The sequence below is a fragment of the Pseudorca crassidens genome, chromosome 5 (genome assembly GCF_039906515.1).
Source record: "Pseudorca crassidens isolate mPseCra1 chromosome 5, mPseCra1.hap1, whole genome shotgun sequence".
Taxonomy (NCBI): domain Eukaryota; kingdom Metazoa; phylum Chordata; class Mammalia; order Artiodactyla; family Delphinidae; genus Pseudorca; species Pseudorca crassidens.
The window spans coordinates 138744668-138771090 of record NC_090300.1 but is presented as its reverse complement, the minus strand read 5'-3'; the positions used below and the strand labels follow the sequence as shown (position 1 = coordinate 138771090).

General features: G+C 45.4%; 2 protein-coding genes and 1 pseudogene across 2 annotated transcripts in view; 1 reads left to right on the top strand and 2 right to left on the bottom strand.

The window, feature by feature from the left end:
- Positions 1–756: 756 nt before the first annotated feature.
- LOC137224581 (ubiquitin-conjugating enzyme E2 G1 pseudogene) lies at positions 757–1777 on the bottom strand (annotated as a pseudogene).
- Positions 1778–15018: 13241 nt separating this feature from the next.
- On the top strand, positions 15019–21424 carry KCNE1 (potassium voltage-gated channel subfamily E regulatory subunit 1). Its single transcript, XM_067739425.1, has 3 exons — positions 15019–15109; positions 16063–16157; positions 20106–21424. Exon 3 carries the CDS (start codon positions 20157–20159, stop codon positions 20544–20546), a length of 390 nt encoding a protein of 129 aa, XP_067595526.1. The 5' UTR covers positions 15019–15109; positions 16063–16157; positions 20106–20156; the 3' UTR covers positions 20547–21424.
- The window catches only part of SMIM11 (small integral membrane protein 11), a 70825-nt gene continuing 61127 nt past the window's right edge, over positions 16726–26423 (bottom strand). The window contains exons 4-5 of the transcript XR_010943828.1: positions 19281–19406; positions 16726–16902 (exon numbers count right to left, since the gene is read on the bottom strand). The gene's annotated coding sequence lies outside the window, so the exon portion shown is untranslated. The remainder of the gene's footprint in view (positions 16903–19280; positions 19407–26423) is intronic.

The following is a 26423-nucleotide window of genomic DNA, read 5'->3' as shown; positions in this document are numbered from 1 at the left end:
TTCTTTTTTTTTAATTGGAAAAAAATTATATTTTGGAAGAACTCACTACATAAGGTGACAGAATTCCAAAATCAAATTACATGAAAATATACATCATAATTTCTTTGTACAATAGGTGAGAAAAATCTGCAGTATAGAGAATACAGGCAAAGAAATATGAAGGGCTGAGGAAAAGGGTATGTGGGTAAACAGCATTTTAAATAGCAAACCCAGAAGTTAAGTAGAAAACCTGTAGCTGCGCATGATTAATTCATCCAATATTCACATTAGGTAACTGAGGGCAAAAATAAAACCAAATCAGAATTTTTTACTGTTTGGGGTACATTTCAATAATTTTAAATCTGAATTGAATTCAGAACCAACTCCTTTTAGTTCATGGGGATAATGACTGAATTCAAGAGCTCTCAACAACGGAAACATGTTATTGAAATATCCAATCCAAGAGATGGATGCAAATATCATACAAAAGGGACAAAGCACCTAGTGACAACCATTCCTCTGAAGTCATCTTTAAAAATCAAGTAGTTGCTTATTGAGTGTTTCAGTATTTGCACTAAATGATTTGAAAACTTCCTGGTAGACAGAGGAGATTAAAGCAAAGGGAAGTGTGTCAAAACAAAGAAGATACAAAGTTTAGTAAGTGAAAAGGGTTTAATGAAGCCTCAATAGTTTAAAGGAAGTTAAATGGAAACTTTTAATCCTAATTGCTTTTTATCTGACATGCTTTAAGGAGTCTTTTAAAACTGATAAGAACAATGAATAGGGAAAGAAAACCTGCTAAAATCTTTTTAGAATTTACATGATTCTTATTTTACTACAAGAAAGCATTATTGGGTACAAGGTGTGTTTGTGGATGTACATGAACAGTATATATATTTTCCGGATCATGTTGTGCTATGTACAGGTCTTTACAATTCTTCCTGAAGGTTAAAACAGTTCTTTAGAATTCAAAATGCATAATCATCTGTAAGCTGGCACTTGTTAGGCTCCTGTCAGCATTGATACTGACATGTTTTATTGCAGCCCAGTTCCAGCCAGTGTTTGCCAAATTGTTACAACAGAAGTCCAGCAATGGGTGGGGTAGAGTGCAGGAAAAACAGTGCCATGTTTCTCAGTCGGAGACCCTGAAATGAGTGAAGTTACAGCTGTTGAATAAATGTCACTCAAAAGCAGTCTCTTTCTTTTTCTTACACAGCGGGCAAGCTTCCTTTTGAATTCTCCATTTCTGTCTTCCCTCCATTCTTTTGCAGCATCAACATTAGCAGGTGAGTCTCCATTAGGATCTGGAAGCATAGAAATGACACTAATCATGATGGTTTCCACGGTGTGAATAGGCAGCCAGTGTTCCTCTGGCTTTTCATAGCCATATTTATCTTCCCCTGGCTCGTGAAGAATAGAAATGCATGCATCACCATTTTTATCAACGTTTGGGTGCCAGATTTCTGTAACGAATTTCATTTTAGGAGACCTAAGGGGATAATCTTTTGGGAAAGTGAGATGAGCCTGAAAAACATCGCCTTCATAAAATGTATCTGGAGGACCAATAATGACTTTCCATCGATAGAGATCGTTGTCATTTATTCAACCTGCTGAAAAGCCTTCCACTGGATTTTTGTTGAGTTCTGCCAGCTGTCTTTGCAGTAGCAGTGCAGACTGCAGCTCCGTCATCCTCCCCGCCAAGGGCCCGGGCTGGTGCCGGGGCTTCCGAAGGACTGAGGACAGGCTCTGGGGCTGCTGGAGCTGGGTGTGCTGAGGAACCCAGCCCCACACGACGGGAGCGCCGAAGGCGACGGAGGCTGGGCTGGGGCACTGCCTCGCTGCCCCTGGAGTCCGCTCGCTTCTGCTTTCTTCACAGCGCCTCACGCCTGGAAGGGGAGGGTGCCCATGCCGCCGCGGAGCGCACAAGGCAGCATTTTATTCTTTTAAAGAATATTCTAGATGTTTTTGTGCAGATGAAAAAGTTCACATATTACATGGGTCTGTGCTCTCTTCGTTTATGTACTCGATTGTTCCCTCCCTGCTGTCAATTCTGCACAGAGGAGGCATGGATCATTGCTCTGCAGCTGCACTAACGCTCCTATCTCCACATCGCTGCACTAACGCTCCTATCTCCATGTCGCTCCATAGTTTGGTAGCCTGGAACCATGGTATGATTTCACTTTATAATGCCCCAAGAGCAACTGGAAAGTTCTGAATTAAAGTCTTCAGACCTTTTTTGAGTGCCTACTCTTAAATCACCAGGAAGTGATTCTGCTGGTTCTGAGAAACATAAACGGTGCTGGGAGAGGAGTTTTCCTCTGAAGTAGCAGGAGGATGCTTTCTAGGAGTCAAGGGAACCAATTTCTCCTCTGCTTAGATTACTTTTGGTAGGTGTGGATCTCAGGCCCTGGGAATGGATGCTGTGCTCTCTTCTGACGGATGCTGCCATGGAAGAACCAAGAGCAGTAGAACCAGGAAGACCTGACATCGTAGTTCAAAGGCTGTCAGGCAGAAGTATTCTCACTTACTCTTACTTATGGGAGAGTCAGTCTTTTGTTCTATTCAGGTCTTCAACTGATTGGGTAAAGCCCACCCAATTTGGGGAAAGGCAATCTGTTTTATTCAGTCTAAAGATTTAAATGTTAATCTCATCCCAAAACACACTCACAGAAACACCCAGAATAGTGTTTGAACAATTATCTGTATACCATGTGGCCCAGTCAAGTTGACACATAAAATTGACCATCACATCATAATATTAATATTAATACTACTAACATGTTAATTACACCCACTGATTTTCTCATATTATCCTGTGTTAAACCAGCCTGGCATTCCTGGATAAACCTACCTCTATTGTGATATAGTGCTTATTTTAGAATTACTGGATTCAGTTTGCTAATACTGTATCTAGCATTTCTTTTTTGTGTGTGGGAGGGGTTGTTTACCTTTTTATTATTGAATTGCAAGAATTTTTTTTTACATCTTTATTGGAGTATAATTGCTTTACAATGGTGTGCTAGTTTCTGCTTTATAACAAAGTGAATCAGTTATACATATACATATGTTCCCATATCTCTTCCCTCATGGGTCTCCCTCCCTCCCATCCTCCCTATCCCATCCCTCTAGGTGGTCACAAAGCACCAAGGCGATCTCCCTGTGCTATGTGGCTGCTTCCCACTAGCTATCTATTTTACGTTTGGTAGTGTATATATTTCCATGCCACTCTCTCACTTTGTCACAGCTTACCCTTCCCCCTCCCCATATCCTCAAGTCCATTCTCTAGTAGGTCTATGTCTTTATTCCTGTCTTACCCCTAGGTTCTTCATGACATATTTTTTTCTTAAATTCCATATATATGTGTTAGCATACGGTATTTGTCTTTCTCTTTCTGACTTACTTCACTCTGTATGACAGACTCTAGGTTCATCCACCTCATTACAAATAGCTCAATTTCGTTTCTTTTTATGGCTGAGTAATATTCAATTGTATATATGTGCCACATCTTCTTTATCCATTCATCCGATGCTGGACACTTAGGTTGTTTCCATCTCCGGGCTGTTGTAAATAGAGCTGCAATGAACATTTTGGTACATGACTCTTTTTGAATTATGGTTTACTCAGGGTATATGACCAGTAGTGGGATTGCTGGGTCATATGGTAGTTCTATTTGTAGTTTTTTAAGGAACCTCCATACTGTTCTCCATAGTGGCTGTACCAGTTCACATTCCCACCAGCAGTGCAAGAGTGTTCCCTTTTCTCCACACCCTCTCCAGCATTTATTGTTTCTAGATTTTTTGATGATAGCCATTCTGACTGGTGTGAGATGATATCTCATTGTACTTTTGATTTGCATTTCTCTAATGATTAATGATGTTGAGCATGCTTTCACGTGTTTGTTGGCAATCTGTATGTCTTCTTTGGAGAAATGTCTATTTAGGTCTTCTGCCCATTTTTGGATTTGGTTGTTTGTTTTCTTATTATTGAGCTGCATGAGCTACTTGTAAATTTTGGAGATTAATCCTTTGTCAATTGCTTCATTTGCAAATACTATCTCCCATTCTGAGGGTTGTCTTTTGGTGTTGTTTATGGTTTCCTTTGCTGTGCAAAAGCTTTGCAGTTTCATTAGGTCCCATTTGTTTATTTTTGTTTTTATTTCCATTACTCTAGGAGGTGGGTCAAAAAGGACCTTGCTGTGATTTATATCATAGAGTGTTCTGCCTATGTTTTCCTCTAAGAGTTTTATAGTTTCTGGCCTTACATTTAGGTCTTTAATCCATTTTGAGCTTAGTTTTGTGTATGGTGTTAGGGAGTGATCTAATCTCATATTTTACATGTACCTGTCCAGTTTTCCCAGCACCACTTATTGAAGAGGCTGTCTTTTCTCCACTGTATATTCCTGCCTCTTTTATCAAAGATAAGGTGACCATATGTGCATGGGCTTATCTCTGGGCTTTCTATCCTGTTCCATTGACCTATATTTCTCTTTTTGTGTCAGTACCACACTGTCTTGATTACTGTAGCTTTGTAGTATAGTCTGAAGTCAGGGAGCCTGATTCCTCTAGCTCCGTTTTTCATTCTCAAGATTGCTTTGGCTATTCGGGGTCTTTTGTGCTTCCATACAAATTGTGAAATTTTTTGTTCTAGTTCTGTGAAAAATGCCAGTGGTAGTTTGATAGGGATTGCATTGAATCTGTAGATTGCTTTGGGTAGTAGAGTCATTTTCACAATGTTGACTCTTCCAATCCAAGAACATGGTATATTAAGAAAATGGGAATAGGAACATGCATATCGATAATTACTTTAAATGTGAATGGATTAAATGCTCCCACCAAAAGACACAGACTGGCTGGATGGATACAAAAACAAGACCCATATATATGCTGTCTACAAGAGACCCACTTCAGACCTAGAGACACATACAGACTGAAAATGAGGGGATGGAAAAAGATATTCCATGCAAATGGAAACCAAAAGAAAGCTGGAGTAGCAATTCTCATATCAGACAAAATAGACTTTAAAATAAAGACTATTAGAAGAGACAAAGAAGGACACTACATAATGATCAAGGGATCGATCCAAGAAGAAGATATAACAATTGTAAATATTTATGCACCCAACATAGGAGCACCTCAATACATAAGGCAAATACTAACAGCCATAAAAGGGGAAATCGACAATAACACATTCATAGTAGGGGACTTTAACACCCCACTTTCACCAATGGACAGATCATCCAAAATGAAAATAAATAAGGAAACACAAGCTTTAAATGATACATTAAACAAGATGGACTTAATTGATATTTATAGGACATTCCATCCAAAAACAACAGAATACACATTTTTCTCAAGTGCTCATGGAACATTCTCCAGGATAGATCATATCTTGGGGCACAAATCAAGCCTTGGTAAATTTAAGAAAATTGAAATTGTATCAAGTATCTTTTCCGACCACAACGCTATGAGACTAGATATCAATTACAGGAAAAGACCTGTAAAATATACAAACACATGGAGGCTAAACAATACACTACTTAATAACGAAGTGATCACTGAAGAAATCAAAGAGGAAATAAAAAAATACCTAGAAACAAATGACAATGGAGACACGATGACCCAAAACCTATGGGATGCAGCAAAAGCAGTTCTAAGAGGGAAGTTTATAGCAATACAATCCTACCTTAAGAAACAGGAAACATCTTGAATAAACAACCTAATCTTGCACCTAAAGCAATTAGAGAAAGAAGAACAAAAAAGCCCCAAAGTTAGCAGAAGGAAAGAAATCGTAAAGATCAGATCAGAAATAAATGAAAAAGAAATAAAGGAAATGATAACAGAGATCAACAAAACTAAAAGCTGGTTCCTTGAGAAGATAAACAAAATTGATAAACCATTAGCCAGACTCATCAAGAAAAAAAGGGAGAAGACTCAAATCAATAGAATTAGAAATGCAAAAGGAGAAGTAACAACTGTCACTGCAGAAATACAAAAGATCATGAGAGATTACTACAAGCAACTTTATGTCAATAAAATGGACAACTTGGAAGAAATGGACAAATTCTTAGAAATGCACAACCTGTCAAGACTGAATCAGGAAGAAATAGAAAATATGAACAGACAAATCACAAGCACTGAAATTGAAACTGTGATTAAAAATCTTCCAATAGACAAAAGCCCAGGACCAGATGGCTTCACAGGCAAATTCTATCAAACATTTAGAGAAGAGCTAACACCTATCCTTCTCAAACTCTTCCAAAATATAGCAGAGGGAGGAACACTCCCAAACTCATTCTACGAGACCACTATCACCCTGATACCAAAACCAGACAAAGATGTCACAAAGAAAGAAAACTACAGGCCAATATCACTGATGAACATGGATGCAAAAATACTCAACAAAATACTAGCAAACAGAATCCAAGAGCACATTAAGAGGATCATACACCATGATCAAGTGGGGTTTATTCCAGGACTGCAAGGATTCTTCAATATACGCAAATCAATCAATGTGATACACCATATTAACAAATTGAAGGAGAAAAACCATATGGTCATCTCAATAGATGCAGAGAAAGCTTTTGATAAAATTCAACACCCATTTGTGATAAAAACTTTCCAGAAAGTAAGCATAGAGGGAACTTTCCTCAACATAATAAAGGCCATATATGACAAGCCAACATCATCTTCAATGGTGAAAAACTGAAAGCATTTCCACTAGGATCAGGAGCAAGACAAGGTTGCCCACTCTCACCACTCTTATTCAACATAGTTTTGGAAGTTTTAGCCACAGCAATCAGAGAAGAAAAAGAAATAAAAGGAATCTAAATAGGAAAAGAAGAAGTAAAGCTGTCACTGTTTGCAGATGACATGATACTATACATAGAGAATCCTAAAGATGCTACCAGAAAACTACTAGAGCTAATGAATGAATTTGGTAAAGTAGCAGGATACAAAATTAATGCACAGAAATCTCTTGCATTCCTATACACTAATGATGAAAAATCTGAAAGTGAAATCAAGAAGACACTCCCATTTACCATTGCAACAAAAAGAATAAAATATCTAGGAATAAACCTACCTAAGGAGAAAAAAGACCTGTATGCAGAAAATTATAAGACACTGATGAAAGAAATTAAATATGATACAAATAGATGGAGAGATATACCATGTATCTAGCATTTCTGCATCTATTTTCAGAAGTGATATTGGCTGTGACTTTCCTTTTTTGTCTTTTTTTATCCAGTTTGGTATGAGTGTTCTAGCTTCATAAAATGAGTCAAGGATTTTTGACTGTCTTTCATATTATATTTCTTCTCATGTTTTAGAGTTTTAATTTTTAGGCTCGTTTTGAGTGGGGTTTTGTTTTTATTCTTTTCGTTTGGCTGCGCACCTGCCTCCACCCCACCCAGTGAGCTTTTCCCTGATGATCATTTTGTGATAGCTTTCACCTGGACTCTGTGACCTCATCCTGGACCAGATTTTATAAAGGCAGTTTGGGGTTTCTGTCCCATAGTGATTGTGAGGATGTCCATGCCATCATGAGGCCAGCATGTGACTAGGCTCAGTTTTTGGCTGGGGCTTGGGTCTCCAGCCCCACATTCCTAGACTCTCATTCTTCTAAAATATTGGTCTCCAGGCAATGGAAAGCCATGGGGCTCCCATCCCAGTTCTTGACTTAAGCAACGTACTTAGTTCTTGTCTGCCATCTTGGGTGTTTGTGTCTTGGGTTTATCCCATAGGAGCCAAACTCCCTGCTGATTTTAAACAAAGAGCCCCCTGGGTCAGAGGCTTTCAGGAGTTTTCTTCTGCCTCTGTTGAGCCAGATATCTCTTTTTAGCTTTCTATTTTTATACCTTATCTGTCATGGCTTTGTGTTCAGGCTAAAGGATGGATCAAAGCAAGAACTCATTGTGCTGCCTTGTTCAAAACACTCTTCCCTATCTTTCTTATTTTCAATTTACTGCCTTGTCTCACAGGGATTTAAAGAAACTATTTTACTTTATGATGCCAATGCAATGAGTCAGATAGAGCAGGTATTCCTATCACCCCGAGTGACAAATGAGCAAAACAAGAAACAGAGAGTTCAAGTGCTTTAGTTCAGGTTTAGAGAATAGCTGGTTACCTGCAGAGCCTGTTCCCCCAGAGCCCATCCCAATTTTATTTTTTACTCTTTCTTGCTGCCAAGAGAAATAGAACACTGAATGATCATGGCATTCATTAAAGACAATTCCCTTGACCAATTTTTCAATGCTTTTGATACCTTGAGCATTTTGTAATTTCAAGAATAGTATCAGAGGAGAAAATGTTCGATCTGCTGTCACAGCACTGGATTTTAATTTAGATAGTGTCATTCCCACTTATTCCTCCCATTTACCTTTCTAGTACAAATTTCCATGCTCCAAAATTCAATTCAATTCAGTTCAATTCAGCAAATGTTCACTGAGGCTCTGTCATGCTCAGACACCACCAGGTGGTATGGTCTGGTCCATGACTGGTCCAGAAAGGGGCATCCCCCAAATCACGCATAGATGAGCAACTCGTTTTCCACTCAAGAAATATCTAGGAATCTCTTTCCACATGCCAAGCTCCTTGCTGGTCATAGTAGATGACTGAAAGGCAAGTCCCTTGGTAGAACCTGTCCCTTGGTAGAGCTTACTGCTGGAGGACAGCCGACATGGTCATTGATTACTGACATGTGAGGCAGAAAATGAAGAATGGTGAAGTGGACCATGCAAGGATGGATGAAGAGGGTGGGACTGGGCCAGGAGATCAGCCCTGAAACTCTTGTGAGATGCCTGGTAAAAGTCGGTACAGACTGGCCTTTGGTAGGGGCTTCAGAAATGAAAAGAAGTCCTGAGATCATTGTTGGGGGTGGAGGGCGTAGTCATAGGTGACACCCTGGTGCTGTTGGAACCTGCACAGTGGTCCCCAGCAGAGAGAGAAAATCACTTCTGCCAGAAAGTCTTTGTGTGTGTTGGTTGGGACATGGGGGAGGTTAGCAAGAGAAAGGATATTTTAGCTCTAATCTGCAAGATGGGTGAATTTGAACATACATTTGATTGGGTGCTCTACAACCTACCCATAGAGGAACTCAATAAATACTGAATTGAACTGACTAGTCATCCACGGAAAAGATTTATTTATTGGGAAAAATTGTAAGGAAAGGGATCCGAGTTTAAACTAGGACACTACTTAGAATAAGGATTCAGTTTGAAAATCAAGATTGTTACCAACCAACAAGGACCTACTGTCTAGCACAGGGGACTATACTCAGTATTTTGTAATAACCTATAAGGGAAAAGAATCTGTAAAAGAATATATAAATATAACTGAATCAGTGTGCTGTACACCTGAAACTAACACGATATTATAAATCAACTTTACTTCAATAAAAAATTTTTAAATAAAATAAACAACAATTTTAAAAATTAACGAACAATAGACTGTTATCAAAATCTTTTCACTGTTTACAAATTTTGCACTTAAAAATGAACTTTTTGGCCAACCCAGTATTTTGGAATTTGCTTTTCTAAAGATTTCCTTTGAATATTTTTCCTCTCATCCCCTTTTGAGTCATGCTGGACACCACCCCTGATTTCTTCACTTTTTCCTTCAATCCCCGTGGAGGACCTGCAGAAACCCACATGAATCCAGACTTCCAGGCTGAGGTCCTGGTTGAAATAACACAGAAACCATGACAATGGCTGTGGACAGTCCGTTTCTAAAAAAAAGTGACCTTCACACACATTCCCAGAAAGCCTGCCTGCACTGGTTTTAAATTCAGGCTTGCCAATGCATTTCCATTTCAGGCACTTTGGCCACAAGAGTGCTTCTGTGTTATCAGGAATTGGAGGTACACTGAAATAATCTCAGACATGCAAAGAACTGAAGAGATGCTAATCTCACTCCTGCGTCTCCTTGTTCTTTGGCTGAGTAGAACAGCCAGCATACTGTTACCTTTGTGATTTTCAAATCCACAGCATTTAAAAGGATTAGACATATGTCAGTGTAAACTGGATGGATTGAGGGTTTTTTTTTTTTTTAAACATAAGGGCTATGCTTGTATTCAAATGTCAAACACTGTATGTGTAGATTTAGTGTTCTTTCTTAGCCATAAATAACATTCCAAGCTGTAATTAATTTATCCATGTTCTTATCAGCACAGCATTATTCCAGGACATAAAGGGGTGGAGAGAGGCGGGGGGTGGGGGCAGAAATCAACACTGTTATTTCTTTTGGAAAAACTTTCTTAATTGGATTTGTGCTCTTTTCATAACAAGGTGAAGGCTGTGGTTATTTGTCAAATGCAAGGGCAGCTGGGATGCCTGAATCCATGGGTCTATAGCCAGCTGCGTCGTCTTCTTTGAATGACTCGAGGGTGACAAAAATTAGTGCAAGTGCCCCTGAGACCTGGGCAGAGGGAGCTTAAATGACTATTTTAATGGATAATCTTGCCATCCGCCCACCAGGCAACACTCAGTGGCACCGTGCACTGTAGAGCCCCACAGAATTGATGCCACAGCGTTGAATTTGTTTTATGGGAAAGACAGTCCTTGCCCTAAATCAGCAGTTCCTAACACAGCAGCCAAGAATCATCTAGCCCATCAGGGGTCCATAAGTCTGTACAATTGTAGCTCAAACGTTGCACACGTGTGCATTTGGGGTAAGGGTTGGGGAGAGCCATAGCTTTTCTCAGATTCCCAAAGGAATCCTGAAGAATCCAGAACCATTGCTCTAAAAAGACAAACAGAACATACACATCTGAAACAGCCAAAAGGCACATGCAACACGACATCTGAGCGAGGCCAAAACAAGTCAATGAGGAAGTGAGTTCCCAGGTGTGCAAAGTGAAGGAACAGCCAGAGAAAGGGCCTTGCAGGAACTTTTTCCTGGAAGGGAAGGGCCTAGAATAAAAGTGACAAACTCAGTACCTGCAGAACCAGGCAGGGCATTCCGTAAGTGGGGCTTGCTGAGTGTCCTTGTCAGGGAGAATGTGGAGTCTGCATTTTTCTGGAAAGGGGCTGGTGCCCTCAGCTCCTGCCACTTGTTCTGCCAAATATGGGCATAAGTTTCTAAATCCACTGGGTTTTGTGAGAGAAGCCAAAGTCTAGGTATTTAGTATAAGAGCTCTCAATGTTTTTAATCTAAAAACCAATTCAAAATTAAAGCTAACAGGGACTTCTCTGGCGGTCCAGTGGTTAAGACGCCGCACTTCCACTGCAGAGGGCACGGGTTTGATCTCTGGTCAGGGAACTAAGATCCCACATGCCGTGCGGTGCAACTAGTCTAAGACTAGCATTCCCTAGTCTTAGACCTTTGCTGAAGATCTGGGATTTGAAAAAGTCCTGAGCTCCAGCTGCAGGACAATCATCAACCTCTGGTTTGTTAAGCTGGAAGCAGAGGGCTGACCCCATGAACAAGGGACTGGAGCAGGGGGAAAAGATGGGCAGTGACCAGGGGATGGAGGTGCCTCGTTGGCTGGTCCGGGAGCTCAGAGGGGCAGAGCACCGGGAAATGAGGTTGGGAGCTGGAATGGCCTGTAGGGCCCCAAGCAGGCTGGGAGTGGTTTCTTTTTGGAACGGGATCAGCCCTCAAGAGGGTTTTAGGAGAATGCCGCGTTTGGGAAGGATGCATCTTGTGTGCAGGACTCCCACCTAAAGAGGAGCCCTGGGAGGAAACTGAAGCTGGCCTCCTGTGACCAAGTGAATCAGGTGGGAGCTGCTGGCTAAGGAAGGGGGATAGAAAAGATGCGAGCATTGAATGGCCAGTAGAGAAGACGCAAGCACGTCCAGCCATCTGCGTGGCATGGTGATGGAGCTGGGGCGGCACTTGGGGGACCACAGCCGAGGCAACAGGGCCGGGCTCTCTTCCATCATTCTGTACCTCCTCACCCGTCACCGGGGGCAGGATGGGGACTTCAATGACCTTCCTCCTCCTTGTCTTTCTCGTGAGGAGGAAGTATTGCAATTTTCGCGCACTACGGCACCCAGGTTATGCTCTGTGGCTGCTCAAAAAAGTTGCTGGCTTTCCAGGTGTTTCTCACTGACAGGTGAGAGCTGCCCTCGGGGACACCAGAAGCTGTGCAGTTAAGGTCAACAAGAAAGAAAGAAGGGGTCCTAAGGGAAAGGCATGTTCCCCAGGCTAACACAGGGGCATCTGGATGCCAATGGAACAGCAGCCAGAGAAAACGGCAAAGAGCTATCTGCACGATCCTGGGTTCCGTATGTGCGTCCTGGGTGGGTTACAATGAAGACAGTCCTCTCTGGTGACGGGGACTCTATTTCTCTGGCAGCGTGCGGAAAGGGTTAGAAACATGAGCAGGAACTCCAAGCTGCGAGTTGAGATCTTCCTAAGAAAGAACGAGAAGCGGCTGGAGCTCTGGCTTTGGATGTCACCTGCATTGAGGTGGGAGCTCATGGAAGATGACGATAAACCCACCAAGAGGAGCAGAGCCCACATTTGCCATCCCCTCTCCCAAGGGACAGTTCCCAGTGAGGGGACCAAGAGGAATGGAGAAGGTGGAGGAGCCAGAGAAAAAAGGGAAATGACTCAAGGACTTTGTCGCTCTGTTGTTATGTTTGTTTAAGACCAATCACACCTGTTTGATGGGAAAAGGTGAGAATGAAAGAGTAAAAGGAGAAGGAAGAGAGAAAAGAAGCCATTTCAAGTTCGCCAAAGGCAACAAAATACACTCTCTTATCCGTAATTGTGTTTTGTCATTACGAATAGGGAATGACAACAACGGTATGACTGCAATAAAATAATTCATCACACGTGGGATGGAGAGAACCAGGGAGAGAAATAAGAATATCACCACTCATTAGGACTCTCTGCTTGCTTCCACTGCAGGGGGCATGGGTTTGATCCCCAGTGGGGGAACTATGATCCTGAATGCCGCAAAAAGAAATCACCACTCCCAGAATACTTTACTTTTTTTTTTGGGGGGGGGGCTGCGTTGGGTCTTCGTTGCTGCGCGTGAGCTTTCTCTAGTTGCGGTGAGCAGGGGCTTCTCTTGTTGCAGAGCACAGGCTCTAGGTGCATGGGCTTCAAGTAGTTGTGGCATGCGGGCTCAGTAGTTGTGGCTCACGGGCTCTGGAGCACAGGCTCAGTAGTTGTGACGCACGGGCTTAGGCGCTCCGCGGCATGTGGGATCCTCCCGGACCGGGGCATGAACCCGTGTCCCCTGCATTGGCAGGCAGACTCTCAACCACTGCGCCACCAGGGAAGCCCCCTACTTTACCTTTTTGAAGACACTTCCAAACACACAGTCTGCAAAGTAACTGGGTGACAGGTGGGCAGACATCGACCACCCCATCCCCTGACGGGGGGTCTCTGCAGTTGGTCTGGAGCACACTGTCCATGCATGTTTACCTGGCCCATGGATTATTACTGAAAGGGTAGCACATAAATTCTACAGGACAAACATTTATGCTTCAATGATCCATTTTTTCCTTCCTGGTGGAGTTCTTTTGCGGAAAGGTGAGCAAAAAGATACTAAATACAGACAGCATGACCTTCATGGGGTAGAATCCAGAGAATTTTCAGATAAAGTTTATGTATTTTTTCCTAAATGTTAAAGAATATCGTTATTACAAAAAAAGGAAAGGAAAACATAGAATGTATAAATAAGAAAATAAATACCATGTAAGCCCATCACTAGCACACAGTATTAACATCATGATGTGTTTTCTTAGTCTTTTGAAATAATGCATAGCATCTTGTATGTACAATTTAGGGTTTTCTATTTTTCACTTAACATTACAAACTATTTGTAAACATTATCTTAATGACCACATAAAACATTCCAGTATGTAGAATAATATTCTATCATACGTAACATAATGTAACCACTTTATTTTGAGACATTCAGATTCTAGTTATTTTAAGTAAAACTACAAAGAACTTTTCTATGTATAAAGCTTTTCTACAGTTCAGATCCCCTCCATAGAATAGATGTCACACAGTATAAGTACACATCAAGGCTATGGACATTTTAGAACTTTCCAGAGTGGCTGTGTGGGTTTATTTAGACTAGCACCCATAGTGCAGGGGAGTGCCAGCTCTGCCTGTGCTAGCTGGGCTGTGTCCTAAAGTGCCACATCCAATGGACCCCTTCCCAGAGCCTTCAGTGGCCTCCTCCCCAAGAGAACCCCCAGGCGGAGGCTCAAGCAGAAGTGACTGGCCCAGGAAGACTAGGGGGGTCCGAGAAAATGTCTTCTATCTCTAGGTCAGGAATCTAATTTCTCTGTTGCTTGCCTGTAGACCGCAAGCCTGGACCTTATTGCCCAGCGCTTTCACAGGACTGTCGTTTGGGAATTGCCCGTCTCACGCTCGCCACCCCCCTACCCGCCCCCACCCCCCTAGCTGGTAGACAGCAGTTGTGAAATTTCCCTGGAGGTTCCTGGGGCCAAGGCTCAGTTTGCTCCTGGCGGCCTGAAAGGCTGTTCCCACTGCCCCAGGAACCTCGGAGCTGGGGTGCCAACGCATGGGTGTCTCCAACCACCGACACCTGCACACGGGGACCCTGTCTGTCTGGTCCACAGCTGCACCCCCAGCTCAGGACAGGACACCTGTCAGTAGGTGCTCAATAAATGCTTGTCGATAGATGCATGGTCACTGCTGGGGTTCAGGACGCAGCTAAAAGGAGTCTGCTGTGGTTTTGAGCTGATTTGAAGTTCTTGTTTGGAGATGTGTGAAGGAGTGTTTGGCGAGTGCTTGGCCGACAGTGGGGTTCTCCGGCATGGACTTCTTTTGGCCACTGCGGCTTCCTGCCTGCCAGTGCCGAACTCCTCAGGAAGGTATATCTGGCTGGCTGGCTGGCTGGCTGGCAGTTCTTATACAGACTCTCTGCCGGCTCTGCGCTTACCCAGCGTGACAGAGCGCTTGCTGGAGACGCAGGGTGCGGAGGATCCGGGGGGGCCCCGGGATGGCCTAGGGTGGCCAGGGGGCCGCGGGCTCTGCGGGGACGCGCGGGGACGGGGCGGGGCGCCCTCTGGCTCCGGAGGCCCCGCCCGCCCCGCCGCGCACTTGCCCGCGGAGCGCGCCGCCTGGGGCGCGGCTGTCGGTGCCCTGCGCTTGGCTGCCCTGGACCCCGTTGCGCTCCCGGCTCTCTCCGCGCCCCAGACCTGGTAAGTCAAGGGCTCCTGCCTCCCGGCTCCTCGCCCGGAGCGCGATGCCCCAGGCCGGCGACCCTGAGCGGGCTCCAGGCACCCAGTCTCAGCCCCTGGGCCAGGAGGCGCCGCGATCCCCTTAGTGGGAGACAGAATAGGTGGTTCGGCCTCACGCCTCCTTTCCCTCTGCCTTCTACGCTTCTAAGAACGCATGCCTAGAAAATCATCTCACCACCAAACAACGACAACATTTTCCCATTATTATTAAATTACAGTCGTTCCTGGAGAAAATTGGGAAAATACTTAAAAGCATCCAAAGAAAACCAAAACCGCCCATGATCCCAGCCCCCCGCTTGGTTTCAAAGACCTCCAGATGAGGCAATATTTGCAAACGCACCCGGCCTCAAAGGGAATGTTTTGTGGGTTTTCTTTGGACCAGAAAAGTTTCTTGGGCCTTGGCATCTCCCCAGGGAAAAGGCATGGGACACGCAGAACGTTACTGGTATCTGATCTTGATTGTAGTAACTGGGGAAAATGTGGAACTTTCAGAAGAAAGTTGACCCAGTAGCCGTCACGTGTTATGTGCTGAGTATATCACGTTACTCCGCCCCGCCCCCTGCCCCCGACCCTCGATTTTTCAGACTGCTGTATGTGAGCTGTTTGAGTCCACTTTTAGGTTAAGAAGGAGCTTCCAGCTCCACTGAGGAAGGGCCTTGTCAATAACCACAGTTGTCACTTATGGTCACCATGGTGGGGAACTTGGCTGTGATCACACCGTTGCTTTAATTCGTGTGATGAGTGAATTGCTAGAAGGCGCTGTTGACTCTGATCTATGGGTTTCTAACCAGGGGGCAAAACCCCTCTGCAGGCTCTGCTCTGTTGCCTGCTGCTCATCAGAGATGAGCTGAGGATGGGTCTGAGGAAGGCATTCTTAGTTTCCAGAATATTCAGGTATGTCTTGCTTTTGACAGGTTATTCAAAAGTGGATTGTTTTGAAAATAAAGTACCCTGTGAAGACATCAGAGGGATTCACTCCTGTCATCTTAAGTCTCTGAAGGCAGAGCTGGTGAGACAGTTTCTGTGTGGTTCGGGCTTTCCAGTAGTTGAGCGGGACATTTACTCACTCATGCATCCATGCATGCGTGCCTGAATCTGTCAATATTCACTGTGCTCCCGCCACATGCCAGACACCGTTCTAGTCTTCGGGATACATGGGAACAACACAGGCAAAGATCCCTGCCCTCAAAAGCTTACATTTTGATAGGGAAGACAAACAATAGACAATGCACAGAATAAATAAGAAAAACTATACTAGGTGCAGGTGATCAAGTACTATGGATAAAAAGGAGGGCAAAGTAAGAGTTACGGGAATTGGGGAGGATGGGTGAAAATTATGCTGTATTATTGACAATTATTGATGGCTTTAAACCTTTTTAGGAATAAGGTGGGTTGCAGATATATATAGTTATTAATATAGTTATACATAACTATATTAATAATATAAAATTTAATATACAAAATAAATAATGCTAATAAAATAAATATACATAAAATAATTTAAATTTTATTATATCAAAACAGACTACATTGAAAGAAGTTTTCATTTGGTTACGCCAAGCTCTTTTCAGAGTGTATTCTACTTTGTTGATTTTTTGCTCTCACATTCACATTGTAGTTGTATTAAATTTAATACTTTGCATGCCCATTTAATTCAGCAAACCCATATGGACTCATTCTGGGGGCTGGAATGAGGACAAGGTGAACGATACAGTCTCTGATCCTCCTGAGCTCCTGGAAATGCATAGACGAGACTACAAATGATTACAACACAGCTTAGAATCTGAGCGGTACAGACTGGGTACTATGAGGGCTCAAAGCAGGGAATGGGACATCTGGAAGGGGCTTCACACGTTGGCATAGGAGTGTGCTTTTGGAGGACCAGTAGAATTTTGGCAGGCAGACATGGTGGTCATGACTCTCTTGCAGAGAGAGCAGCAAAAGCAAGAGATAGGAAGGTTGTGGGCTTGTTTCATGCCTCCCCAGTCATCCCATCATCCCCAGTTTTCAGATGAGGAAACTGGGGCTCCCCAAATTCATTTAATTTGCTGAGGGTGAGATTCTTCCTTCTATGTGACTTCAGCTCCCTTCCCAGTCTGGGAATCCTGCTGCCATCCATTCTCCATGCCAAAATGCTCATCCTTTTTCCCATGTTGAGTTTGACCGGGTCCCTCTCATCAGCTCTCTGGTTCACATTTCCACCCTTCACACCCCAGAGCTCCTCTCTGCCACCCACAGAGAGGTCTGGGATGCTCTTAGCCCTGTGACCAGACTCAAGAACCACACCGCACATCCAGCAGGGAGGTGGCAGAAAGCCCTTTACAGATCTTTGAGGACAGTCAAATGCGGTGCCTCTGTACAGGTTTCATCCTGACTGTTTGAGACCTTGGCCACCTTAGTGATTCCTCTCCCGGGAGAGAGGAAGGTGAGAAGCCCAAGACAAAGCCCGCTGACTGCCTGGAAGAGTCTGGGCCCCTCTTTGCTGCTAGGAGGTAAATATATCTCCAGAATTTGGACATCGTGTTTCGATAAAGATGAAGACAGTTGACAGGTATTTCCAAGGAAAATTGGCTCACAGAATTCTTGACTCAGTAAGATCATATTCCCCCAAATTAAGCTTATCCATAATTGTTTCTACCCTAATTCTGCTTCCTGAAACAAAAATTGCTGATTTCAAAACTGGATGCTCTTTCGAGGAAATGCTGACAAGAATGGCAGGAATGTCATCCCCATCCCACCTAGATAAGCAAGCTACGGTACCGTCTGGGAGCCGCGAGGAGTAGCTAGGACTGAGCCGGGGCTGGAACTCTGGAACCCTGACATTCCTCTTCCCCTGACTTGCCCCCAGAATCTGTCCCTCTCAGTAGAGAGCTTGGAGTCAGCCACGAAAGCCTTGCCCTTTTAGTAAATGCGTAAGAAAGAATGAGAGGTGCGGTACTAGGAAATCTGTTCTAAAAGCCTGTTATGGGTGCTGATATGAGACGGATCTGGAACTCCTGGGAGAAAGGCAGAAGGGGCGGTGTGTGCCGGGAACAGCGTGACATCACCTACTTCCCCCTCTCCCCTGGGTACAGTTGGGGCGTTCGCAGGATCCCGGGGTGCTGGAGGCATGCTTGCTGTCAATTTGCAGCTCAGCTCGGCTGTCCACAGTCCCGAATCCTGAGTGATTCTCAGTAGACCAGCAGCTCTGGGACTCAGCTTTGACGGAAAAAAATTGCACTAACCTTCGTTGGGGGCAGTGTCTATGCCTCCTGAAGAGTCTCAAACCCAGGCAGAAGCAGAAACTTCTAGACCCCCACCCCACTTCCTTCTTTCTGGGCCCAGTAAGGCCAGTTTGAGAATGTTTAGCACAGGCTGATCATCAAATTGGTTGTGTTTGGAGCTGGACCTCCCTGGTTCCTGCTGCTTCTTCCTCCTCCAGCCCCCTATTTCCTGTGCGAGCTACAAAACGCTGTGGTTCTTGCCGGTGGGGCAGAGGGCTCTTCTGATGGCATATGTAGGTCAGAAGCCAGTTCCCAATTAGTTAGACTCAGTTTTACCTGACACAAGTAGCCGGCTCCTTGGTCCCTTTGAGCTTAAATACAGATCTGCCTTCTCTCTGCAAGGTCCTGAGAGCTCCTTTTTCTATGCTAATAAAATGCGAGTCCATGGCTAAAAGATTAAAGTTTAGATGTATTTTTGATCGCAGACGTGACCTTGGGCAAGTCAGCTCACCTCTGTGGAAACCAGTTTTCTATGAAGTTAAGACTGTTGGATCAGCTGGTCTCCACATCCATTTGAGTCCAACAGTCCTCACTGTGGCCACTAGAGAGTGCTTTGGCATTATAATGGATGTGAACTTGGAGAATGGGACATAAACCCACAGCTGTTGTGAGGATTGGGTTCTGTGTCGTTTACACCATGCTGATTATTAGAGGACGTTGCCAAACTCATTTTGTGACTCAATACGCAAAAACACCACATGACCCAGCATGCAGGCCTTGGGGGCATAGAAGGCATTTAGCAAAAGCGATACAATAAATTAAGTGTAAAGTCAGCAAAAGATTTTTCGTTAAAAATGCAGAGTTGTTATTTGAAAGGCAGTTAAGGAACTTGGCTTTTCTGGTCCAGCATAAAGTTACGACAGGCTTACCATAATGTTGAGATGCCACTGTGAGTTAGGACAGGGACAGCTGAGGTCATGGTGATGACTTGAGAATTTCTTTCCGCAACTCCCGTTCAGATTTTCTCAGGGACATGCAAGACCGAAAAAGAAAATCTGAAAAACAAACAAGATTGGAAAATTATGCTATGAAGTTATTATTTCTCTTCTTATATAATTCTTCCGGGTACTCTGCAGCACAAAAGACGGATTGGTTAATTTCCTAAGGGCCCACATCATAGCTCAGTGGTTCTCAAGCTTGAGTGCAAAGTAGGATCACCTGAGAAGCTTTGAAAAGTCCCAATGCCAGACAGGAACCCAGACCAAGGCCTGTCTTCCTCTTCTTATAAGGCCACCGTCCTATCAGATTAGGACCTTACCCTTATGACCTCATCTAACTTAGTTACCTCTGAAAGACCCTACCTCCAGGTTCAACTGCATTAGGGGTTAGGGCTTGAACGTATGACTTGCTGGAGAGAACAATTTGGCCCATAGCGTATAAATTAAAAGGCACACGTACGACACAATGTGTGTATTAAGGGAACTCGTTCTGGTGATCACCTATGGAGGCAGGGAGTGGGGGTGGTGAATAGAAATAAAAGTGAATCAATTTATCACTTGATCAGTCAAGAGAGGGCATTATGTAGATCCCAGGTGGCACACACCATGACCGAGTACTCCCCCGTCATACTCTGGTAGGGCACCCCTCTTACTGAGATTTTTAAAAACTGTGTGGGGTGTGTGTTTGTGTTGGGGTGGGGGGTGGGGGTTGGGCCAATACATATTTTTTGATTTCAGGTTGCACTTTTCTTTTAGAAAGTTTTCCTGGGAAGTTCACCCTCCCGCAGTGAAACCTTGACTCCCAGGATGATCCTGTCTAACGCCACGGCTGTGACACCCTTGCTGACCAAGCTGTGGCAGGGGACAGTTCAACCGGGCAACAACACATCCAACCTGGCCCGCAGGTCCCTGGGCCATGATGACGGCAAGCTGGCGGCACTGTACATCCTCATGGTGCTTGGCTTTTTCGGCTTCTTCACCCTGGGCATCATGCTAAGTTACATCCGCTCCAAGAAACTGGAGCACTCCCATGACCCGTACAATGTGTACATCGAGTCTGACACCTGGCAGGGGCAGGACAAGGCGTACTTCCAGGCCCGGATTCTGGAGAGCTGCAGGGCGTGTTATGTCATTGAAAACCAGCTGGCTGTAGAACGACCCACTGCATACCTTCCTGAGATGAAGCTGTCATCCTGACCCCGAGACTGGTCAGAATTGGACAAAGCCTCCCTGATGATCTGATTTTTCCAATTACATGTTCCTTATATTCTTTCCTGCATGAGTATAATTCGGTTTTTTTTTTCTATCATAAGGGGTGAAAGGTGGATTAGTAACACTATATTTCTAAAATCACTTTCCTTCTATAATAGGCTGTGAGCCGCTCCCCAGTATGTGTGCCTGCCTTGTTAATTTCAGCAAAATCCCTGAGATCACGGTCTCTGAGAATAACAGCTGTCTTTCCCTGACTTCCTTGCAGCTAGCAAGGTCCTGTGTATGAAGTTATGGTCAGTTGAAGTGGGAATGATGAGGGCAATTTCCCAGTGAGTATTGAAAAGGAAAGGATGTGTCCTCCACTCCCCTCTCCCCCTTCCCCGCGGCTGGGACATGGATCAGGTGGTGAGCCAGTTTTGACTCTGGAAAAGGACAGTGTATTCACAGATGGTACAGCAATAAGAGTCTGGGTCCCTGGGCCATGGCATGGGGCAGGGTCTGGTCAATCAACAGCTCAGACTTTAGAGGAAAGGGAAACTAACTCCGATCTTCCTTGGGCCAGTGTGATTTTGGTTTTTGTTAAAGTAACAGAATCAAAATCCTAACGAATACGCCTTCCTTATGGGACTGAGACCCAAGACATAATGTTTCCATATTCGTTGCAAGCATACTTCCCCACTTGCTATGGGACAAGACTTACTCTGCCCTTTTCACTCGTACCCTTACCATGGTGGCTCTATCCTCCCCTTCCTCTCCTGCCTCCTCTTCCCCCCCATGCCCACCCTTCACACACACACACCCCAAACACACGCTCATACCCAGAGGCACACACGTGCACACAGAAACACAAAGAGAAACACACACAGATACTCAAGGACACACACACACACACACTACCTACTCACGTAGCGCAGTTGAGATGCAGAAGGAAAAAATCCTGCTTCAGAATGTGTACCAAGGGGAAGGTACTCGGTTTTCGTGGCAGGAGGGAGGGTTGCATCCACCACCTCAAGAGCTCAGGGGAAGGCGTGGGTGTGGGCAAGGGGCAACACACGGGACTGAGGTGGCAGGGCCTTTTGAGGTAACGTGCCCATCGTGGTTGAATTGTGACCCCCCCCCCCAAAAGATCCTCTTAACCCTTCAAGTCCTAACCTGTAAACATAACCTTATCTGGAAATAAGGTCTTTGCAGATGTGATCAAGGAAGGTAAGGTCATTGGGGTGAGCCCTAATCCAATGTGGCCGACATCCTTATAAGAAGAGGGAAATTTGGGCAGAGATAGGAGTGGCGCTGCTGCAAAGCAAGGACCACCAAGGACCGAGGGCCACCACTGGAGGCTGGGAGAGGAAAGGAAGGATTCTCCCGGATGGCTTTCAGAGGAAGCAGGGCCCCAAGACCCCGTGATTTCAGACTTCTGGACTCCAGAACGGGAAGACAAGGGGTTTCTCTTACTCAAAGCCACTAAGGCTGGGCTAGTTTGCTCCAGCAGCCATGGGAAGCTCGCGCAGTGCCTCTGCCCTGACCACCCCTCCAGAGACAGCGCTTTCCTCCTGGCCCTTCTCCTCACAAGACAGAGATTCCCTTGGAAACTTCCCTCCCGACTGAGAGCTGGGAAAGGGATTCAGGGGTGGAGGCAGACGGTGCCAGGGACTTGCTCATGGCAGTGGAAGGAGCCTCGTGAGCATGGCCTGGCCTGAGGGACTCAGAGGACATGTGACCTGGGTCTCAGCCTTCTTCCCCAGCTGCCCTCGGTCACCTGCGCCGTCCTGAACGCTCGCCTGCCTAGGCATTGCTTAAGAGGGTGGAGTACTTAAATAAAACATACTTGTTAGAAACCTGCACATAATACAAATTAGAAGCAACACGTAAGCATCGCTGGCCATCCTCCAATAGACGAATGGGGGGCACAGTCCTTGCTTCATGTAATAGACAGCGATTCCTTTGTGGGCTTGGGGGCAGAGCTCCCAATGGGACACCCCTTGGACAGAAGCCTGGCAGAGTTACTACAGTCCTCGAGACCAGTGGTTATTTGCGTCAGAGTCCTTTGAAAATCTAATGAAAGCTATGATCTCCCCAAATTGCACACAGACACATTTTACCCACAATCTCGGGGGTTCTTGGGCCCCTGGAAGCCCACCTATGATTGCTGGCATCTCCTGGCCACGTGTGACTTCCCTGCTGTGACAGACACAGTTGGCCCCTAGTGAAGGAAAGCAGGCTGGGCCCAGGAGTTTGGAGAGGAACCCAGAGCGCACGTGGTCCACAGCGTGATTTACAGCGGCAGGCAGACTTGGGTATTCCAGGCACACAGACTAGTTCTTTATCACCGGTTCACTTCCCCCCTGAGGTTCTGCCCCTTTAAGGCAGAGGGAGATCCCACAAGCTTTAGTCCTCCCCGTCCTTGAAGCACCAGGCGTTCAGCTCACTTCCCCACACCCCTCAAACCTCTTAGAAGCCACACATGTTCGAATGCTTGTTACCATATTTAAAATTTGGGGCGAGCATTCGTAGAACGCCTGCTAGGAGCCAGGCACTGTTCTAAGCCCTTTCAAACTAGAATCTCAGTGCTTTGTGCGCAATATTTTATGTGTTCATTGACTAGGACAACATGCCTTTTGAGGTATTAAAAACATCTTTTTAAAAAATTAGAGTCTTTTATCATGACGTGTAGTGTGTGTTTTGTTAATATCACTATGATCCTTTTAGAAAGTGGGTGTGGGTTCTTGGGGGGCTCCGGAATAAGGAAGTATGATTGCCCGTGGTTCAACTCTGCCGTAGACACCCCTGATCCTACAAGTAGCAAACAAGGGAGCAAAGCCCCAGGTGGAGCTGCAGACAGACTGCCGAGCGCCCCTTCCCCTATTACCCAAGCCTCCTGCTAAGGGGGTGGGAGGCTGCCACTGCTGCTGAGTCCCAGACGTCCTCAGCCAGCCAGCAGCTTGGGCAGACTCTTGATGAACTTGTGATATTTATTTGATTTCTTTTTAAAGTTTTTGGCCGCACCCCACGGCATGTGGGATCTTAGTTCCCCAACCAGGGTTCGAACCCACGCCTCCTGCATTGGAAGGCAAAGTCTTAACCACTGGACCACCGGGGAAGTCTGGATATTTATTTGAAATGTCCTGATTTTTTAATGTGGGCAACTAATTCAATTTTATTTTTTTTAATGTGTGGGCCAAACAGGCTATGACCTTGAACTGAATTCTGCTCAAAGACCACTGCTTTACAACCTCTGCTTTAAGCAGAAAGAATAGCTCCGGGACAGCCCCAGGCCACACTTGATAGAAACCAGAGTCAGGGAGGGGAACCTGCATCTGAAGGACTGCCCGCCATGGTGGCAGAGGCAGGTGGAATCAGTGGCAGCAAGCCCCGAGGTGGGGGCCTGGCCAGTGGACCCTCAGATCCCAGCCCTCTGAAAGGATGCTGCATCGGGCTGTCTTTACCTGGCACGTCCCATTCAGATGCCAGGCCCCTCACCCTCTGTCAGTATAGAAGAGGCCATTACGGCTCCAAGTTTGCTCTGCAGATTCTTGGAACCAATTGTGGAGTCCGCCCTGGAGAGATGGGCCCACTCTATGAGCAGACAAACCAGGCTTGTCTACAAGGCTGACCGGGGACTCGGGTACACTAGCCAATACGAAGGGTGGCACGCACCTCACCGCTCCTGGAGGCGCGCAGCCTGGCTAGGCGAATGGCTCCAGGTTAGATATGCCCCACGTGCAATTCACCAGACAGTTGGCCTTGGAGAGCAAGCTCCCTGAGGTTTAACTAGACCATGGCTGTCACTTAACTGCTGAGGAAACTGAGGCTCAGCGAGGTTCAAGGACACACCCAAGGTCATCGCTTGCCTGAAGGAGGAAGCCAGCAGGAGGTGTGCTTCCCTAACTTCTGCCCTCGCCGACAAGCCAGGGGTTCCTGGGGGTCTGTGAGGTGGGGAAGGAATGACGGGGCTCTGATTTTATTCTTTTATGCACACTAACCCGACTTGATCATTCTTTACGGGATATCATTTAGGAATATCAGACAATTTACTCTCCAAAAGAGTCCTCCTCATTCCCTCCCTTTCTTGGCCCTTTAATGGCTATTCTTGTTCTCCTTTTTAGCCCTTGTTTGTTTAACCGTTTGGTTTAGTTTGTGTCTTTTAGGCTCCAACAGTTTGAAGTAAGACTCATGATGGCTCAGGGAATTCAGCCAATTCCAGAGGAGAGTGGCCCAAGTCCCTACAGGTCCTTGGAACAGTCAGTGAGGGACTTCTATACCTCTAGGATAGGCTAGGGTCTGTGGTCCCCATCCAGCAGGAAGAAGTTTCAGAAGAAGAGACCTTCGGCCTCTTACCCCTTAAGAATAAGGGTGTAGGGTCTCTCAGGGGGGGAATGAGACAGGCTGACCCTTTGCTGCAGTGCTGCAGTACTTGCACCTGGACACACCTCTCCTCAGGCAACAAAATACAAAGAAACTGTATGAGCTAAGTATAACTGCATGCATGCACAGTTAGGGCAAATTCTGGACAAAAGATACAAAGAAACCAAAAAACTCAACTGTCAATTTTGAAGAGCCCACAAGCAGGGGGTCCGGGGCACTGTGCATGCCTCCTGCCTGCAACACCATCTCAGGGGTGGGCAAAGCACCTAAGCCACCACTCCGCCCTGACCCCTCGACACACCCTTATTCTCACCCATATAAGGAACAAGCTCGCCTCACCTCAGCGAGCAAGCCAGCAAGGGAACCTATTGTTTGTTCTCGCTCCCCCTTGCTGCAGCGGGGCCCCATAAAGCCTTGCCTGAAATAAAAAGTATCCTAATACCGTCTGCACTGTATACCTAGAGGTCTGCTTAAAGAGACAGAAGGTAGTCCAGCATCTGAGCTGGGCCATTTAAAAAAAAAAAGGCAAACTGAGCCAAAAAGAAGCCAATTGCAAATTCTGATAATATGGCTTGAAATATTGTCTTTGCCCTGGCTCTGAATTTCAGTTTCCCCTCAGGACACTATGGTAATTCGATAGTAGCCATAACAAGAATTAGAAATAAGCTGACAGGCAGAGAAAACTTTTAGGGATTCCACAATCTCTGCATCTCCAGACAAGCCCGTGTGTGACTTGTGTGTTAATGCGTGTGACTCTTTCCAGAGGATGTCCGATCTTAAATCCACATCAGTAGATGGCTTCTCTATGGGCACATAAATACTAAAAAAAAAAAAAATGAGAAGTAAATACTAAATCAGATTAAGGGAGATAGCCAAAGGCTATGAGAGCTTGAGGACAAAAGAAATGTACAGAAAGCTAAGGATGGATTGAGAAGGGGTGGTAAATTCTTTAACTGATTCATTGGGTACACAAACAAATCTAAATACAAATACAAAAAGGAGTCAAGGACTTAGAGCAATTGGCCCCTCAGTTTCCTCGGTGTGTCTGCTTAAGGTCAATAAAGCCAGGTGTCTTAGATATTTCCAGAAATACAGGGTTTTGTCTGCCGGTCTCCACGGGCAGAGGAAGGCGCCCTGGGTGTGGCTGCCCCCTGGTGGTCAGGTTGAGAATCTCCAATGCACATGGAGCCCTGAGCACCTGGAGCCGGGTGGATGCCTGCTTGGGGCCGGCGAGGTTCTCCGCGTGGGCTTCAGACATTCTCTGGAGGCTAAACTTCTACTCACTCATCAAGTTCAGCAGGACAGAGCCCACCATGGTCATCATTACGAAACAGGAGGGAGAGAGAGAAGCAGGCCTCTGGAGGTGCCTTGGGAGGCACCTTCTCTGAGCAGGGCCCTGGGGGCTCAAAGTTCTCAGGAAGTTGCTAGGACCCCTTCTCCCTTCCTCTGTGCTGGAACCTGCCCACCCCCTTTCTAGGAATCTCTTCATCATCCTTTCCA

Excerpts from the sequence above, each read along its gene's own strand:
- KCNE1 (XM_067739425.1), top strand. The coding sequence starts at position 20,157 with ATGATCCTGTCTAACGCCACGGCTGTGACACCCTTGCTGACCAAGCTG.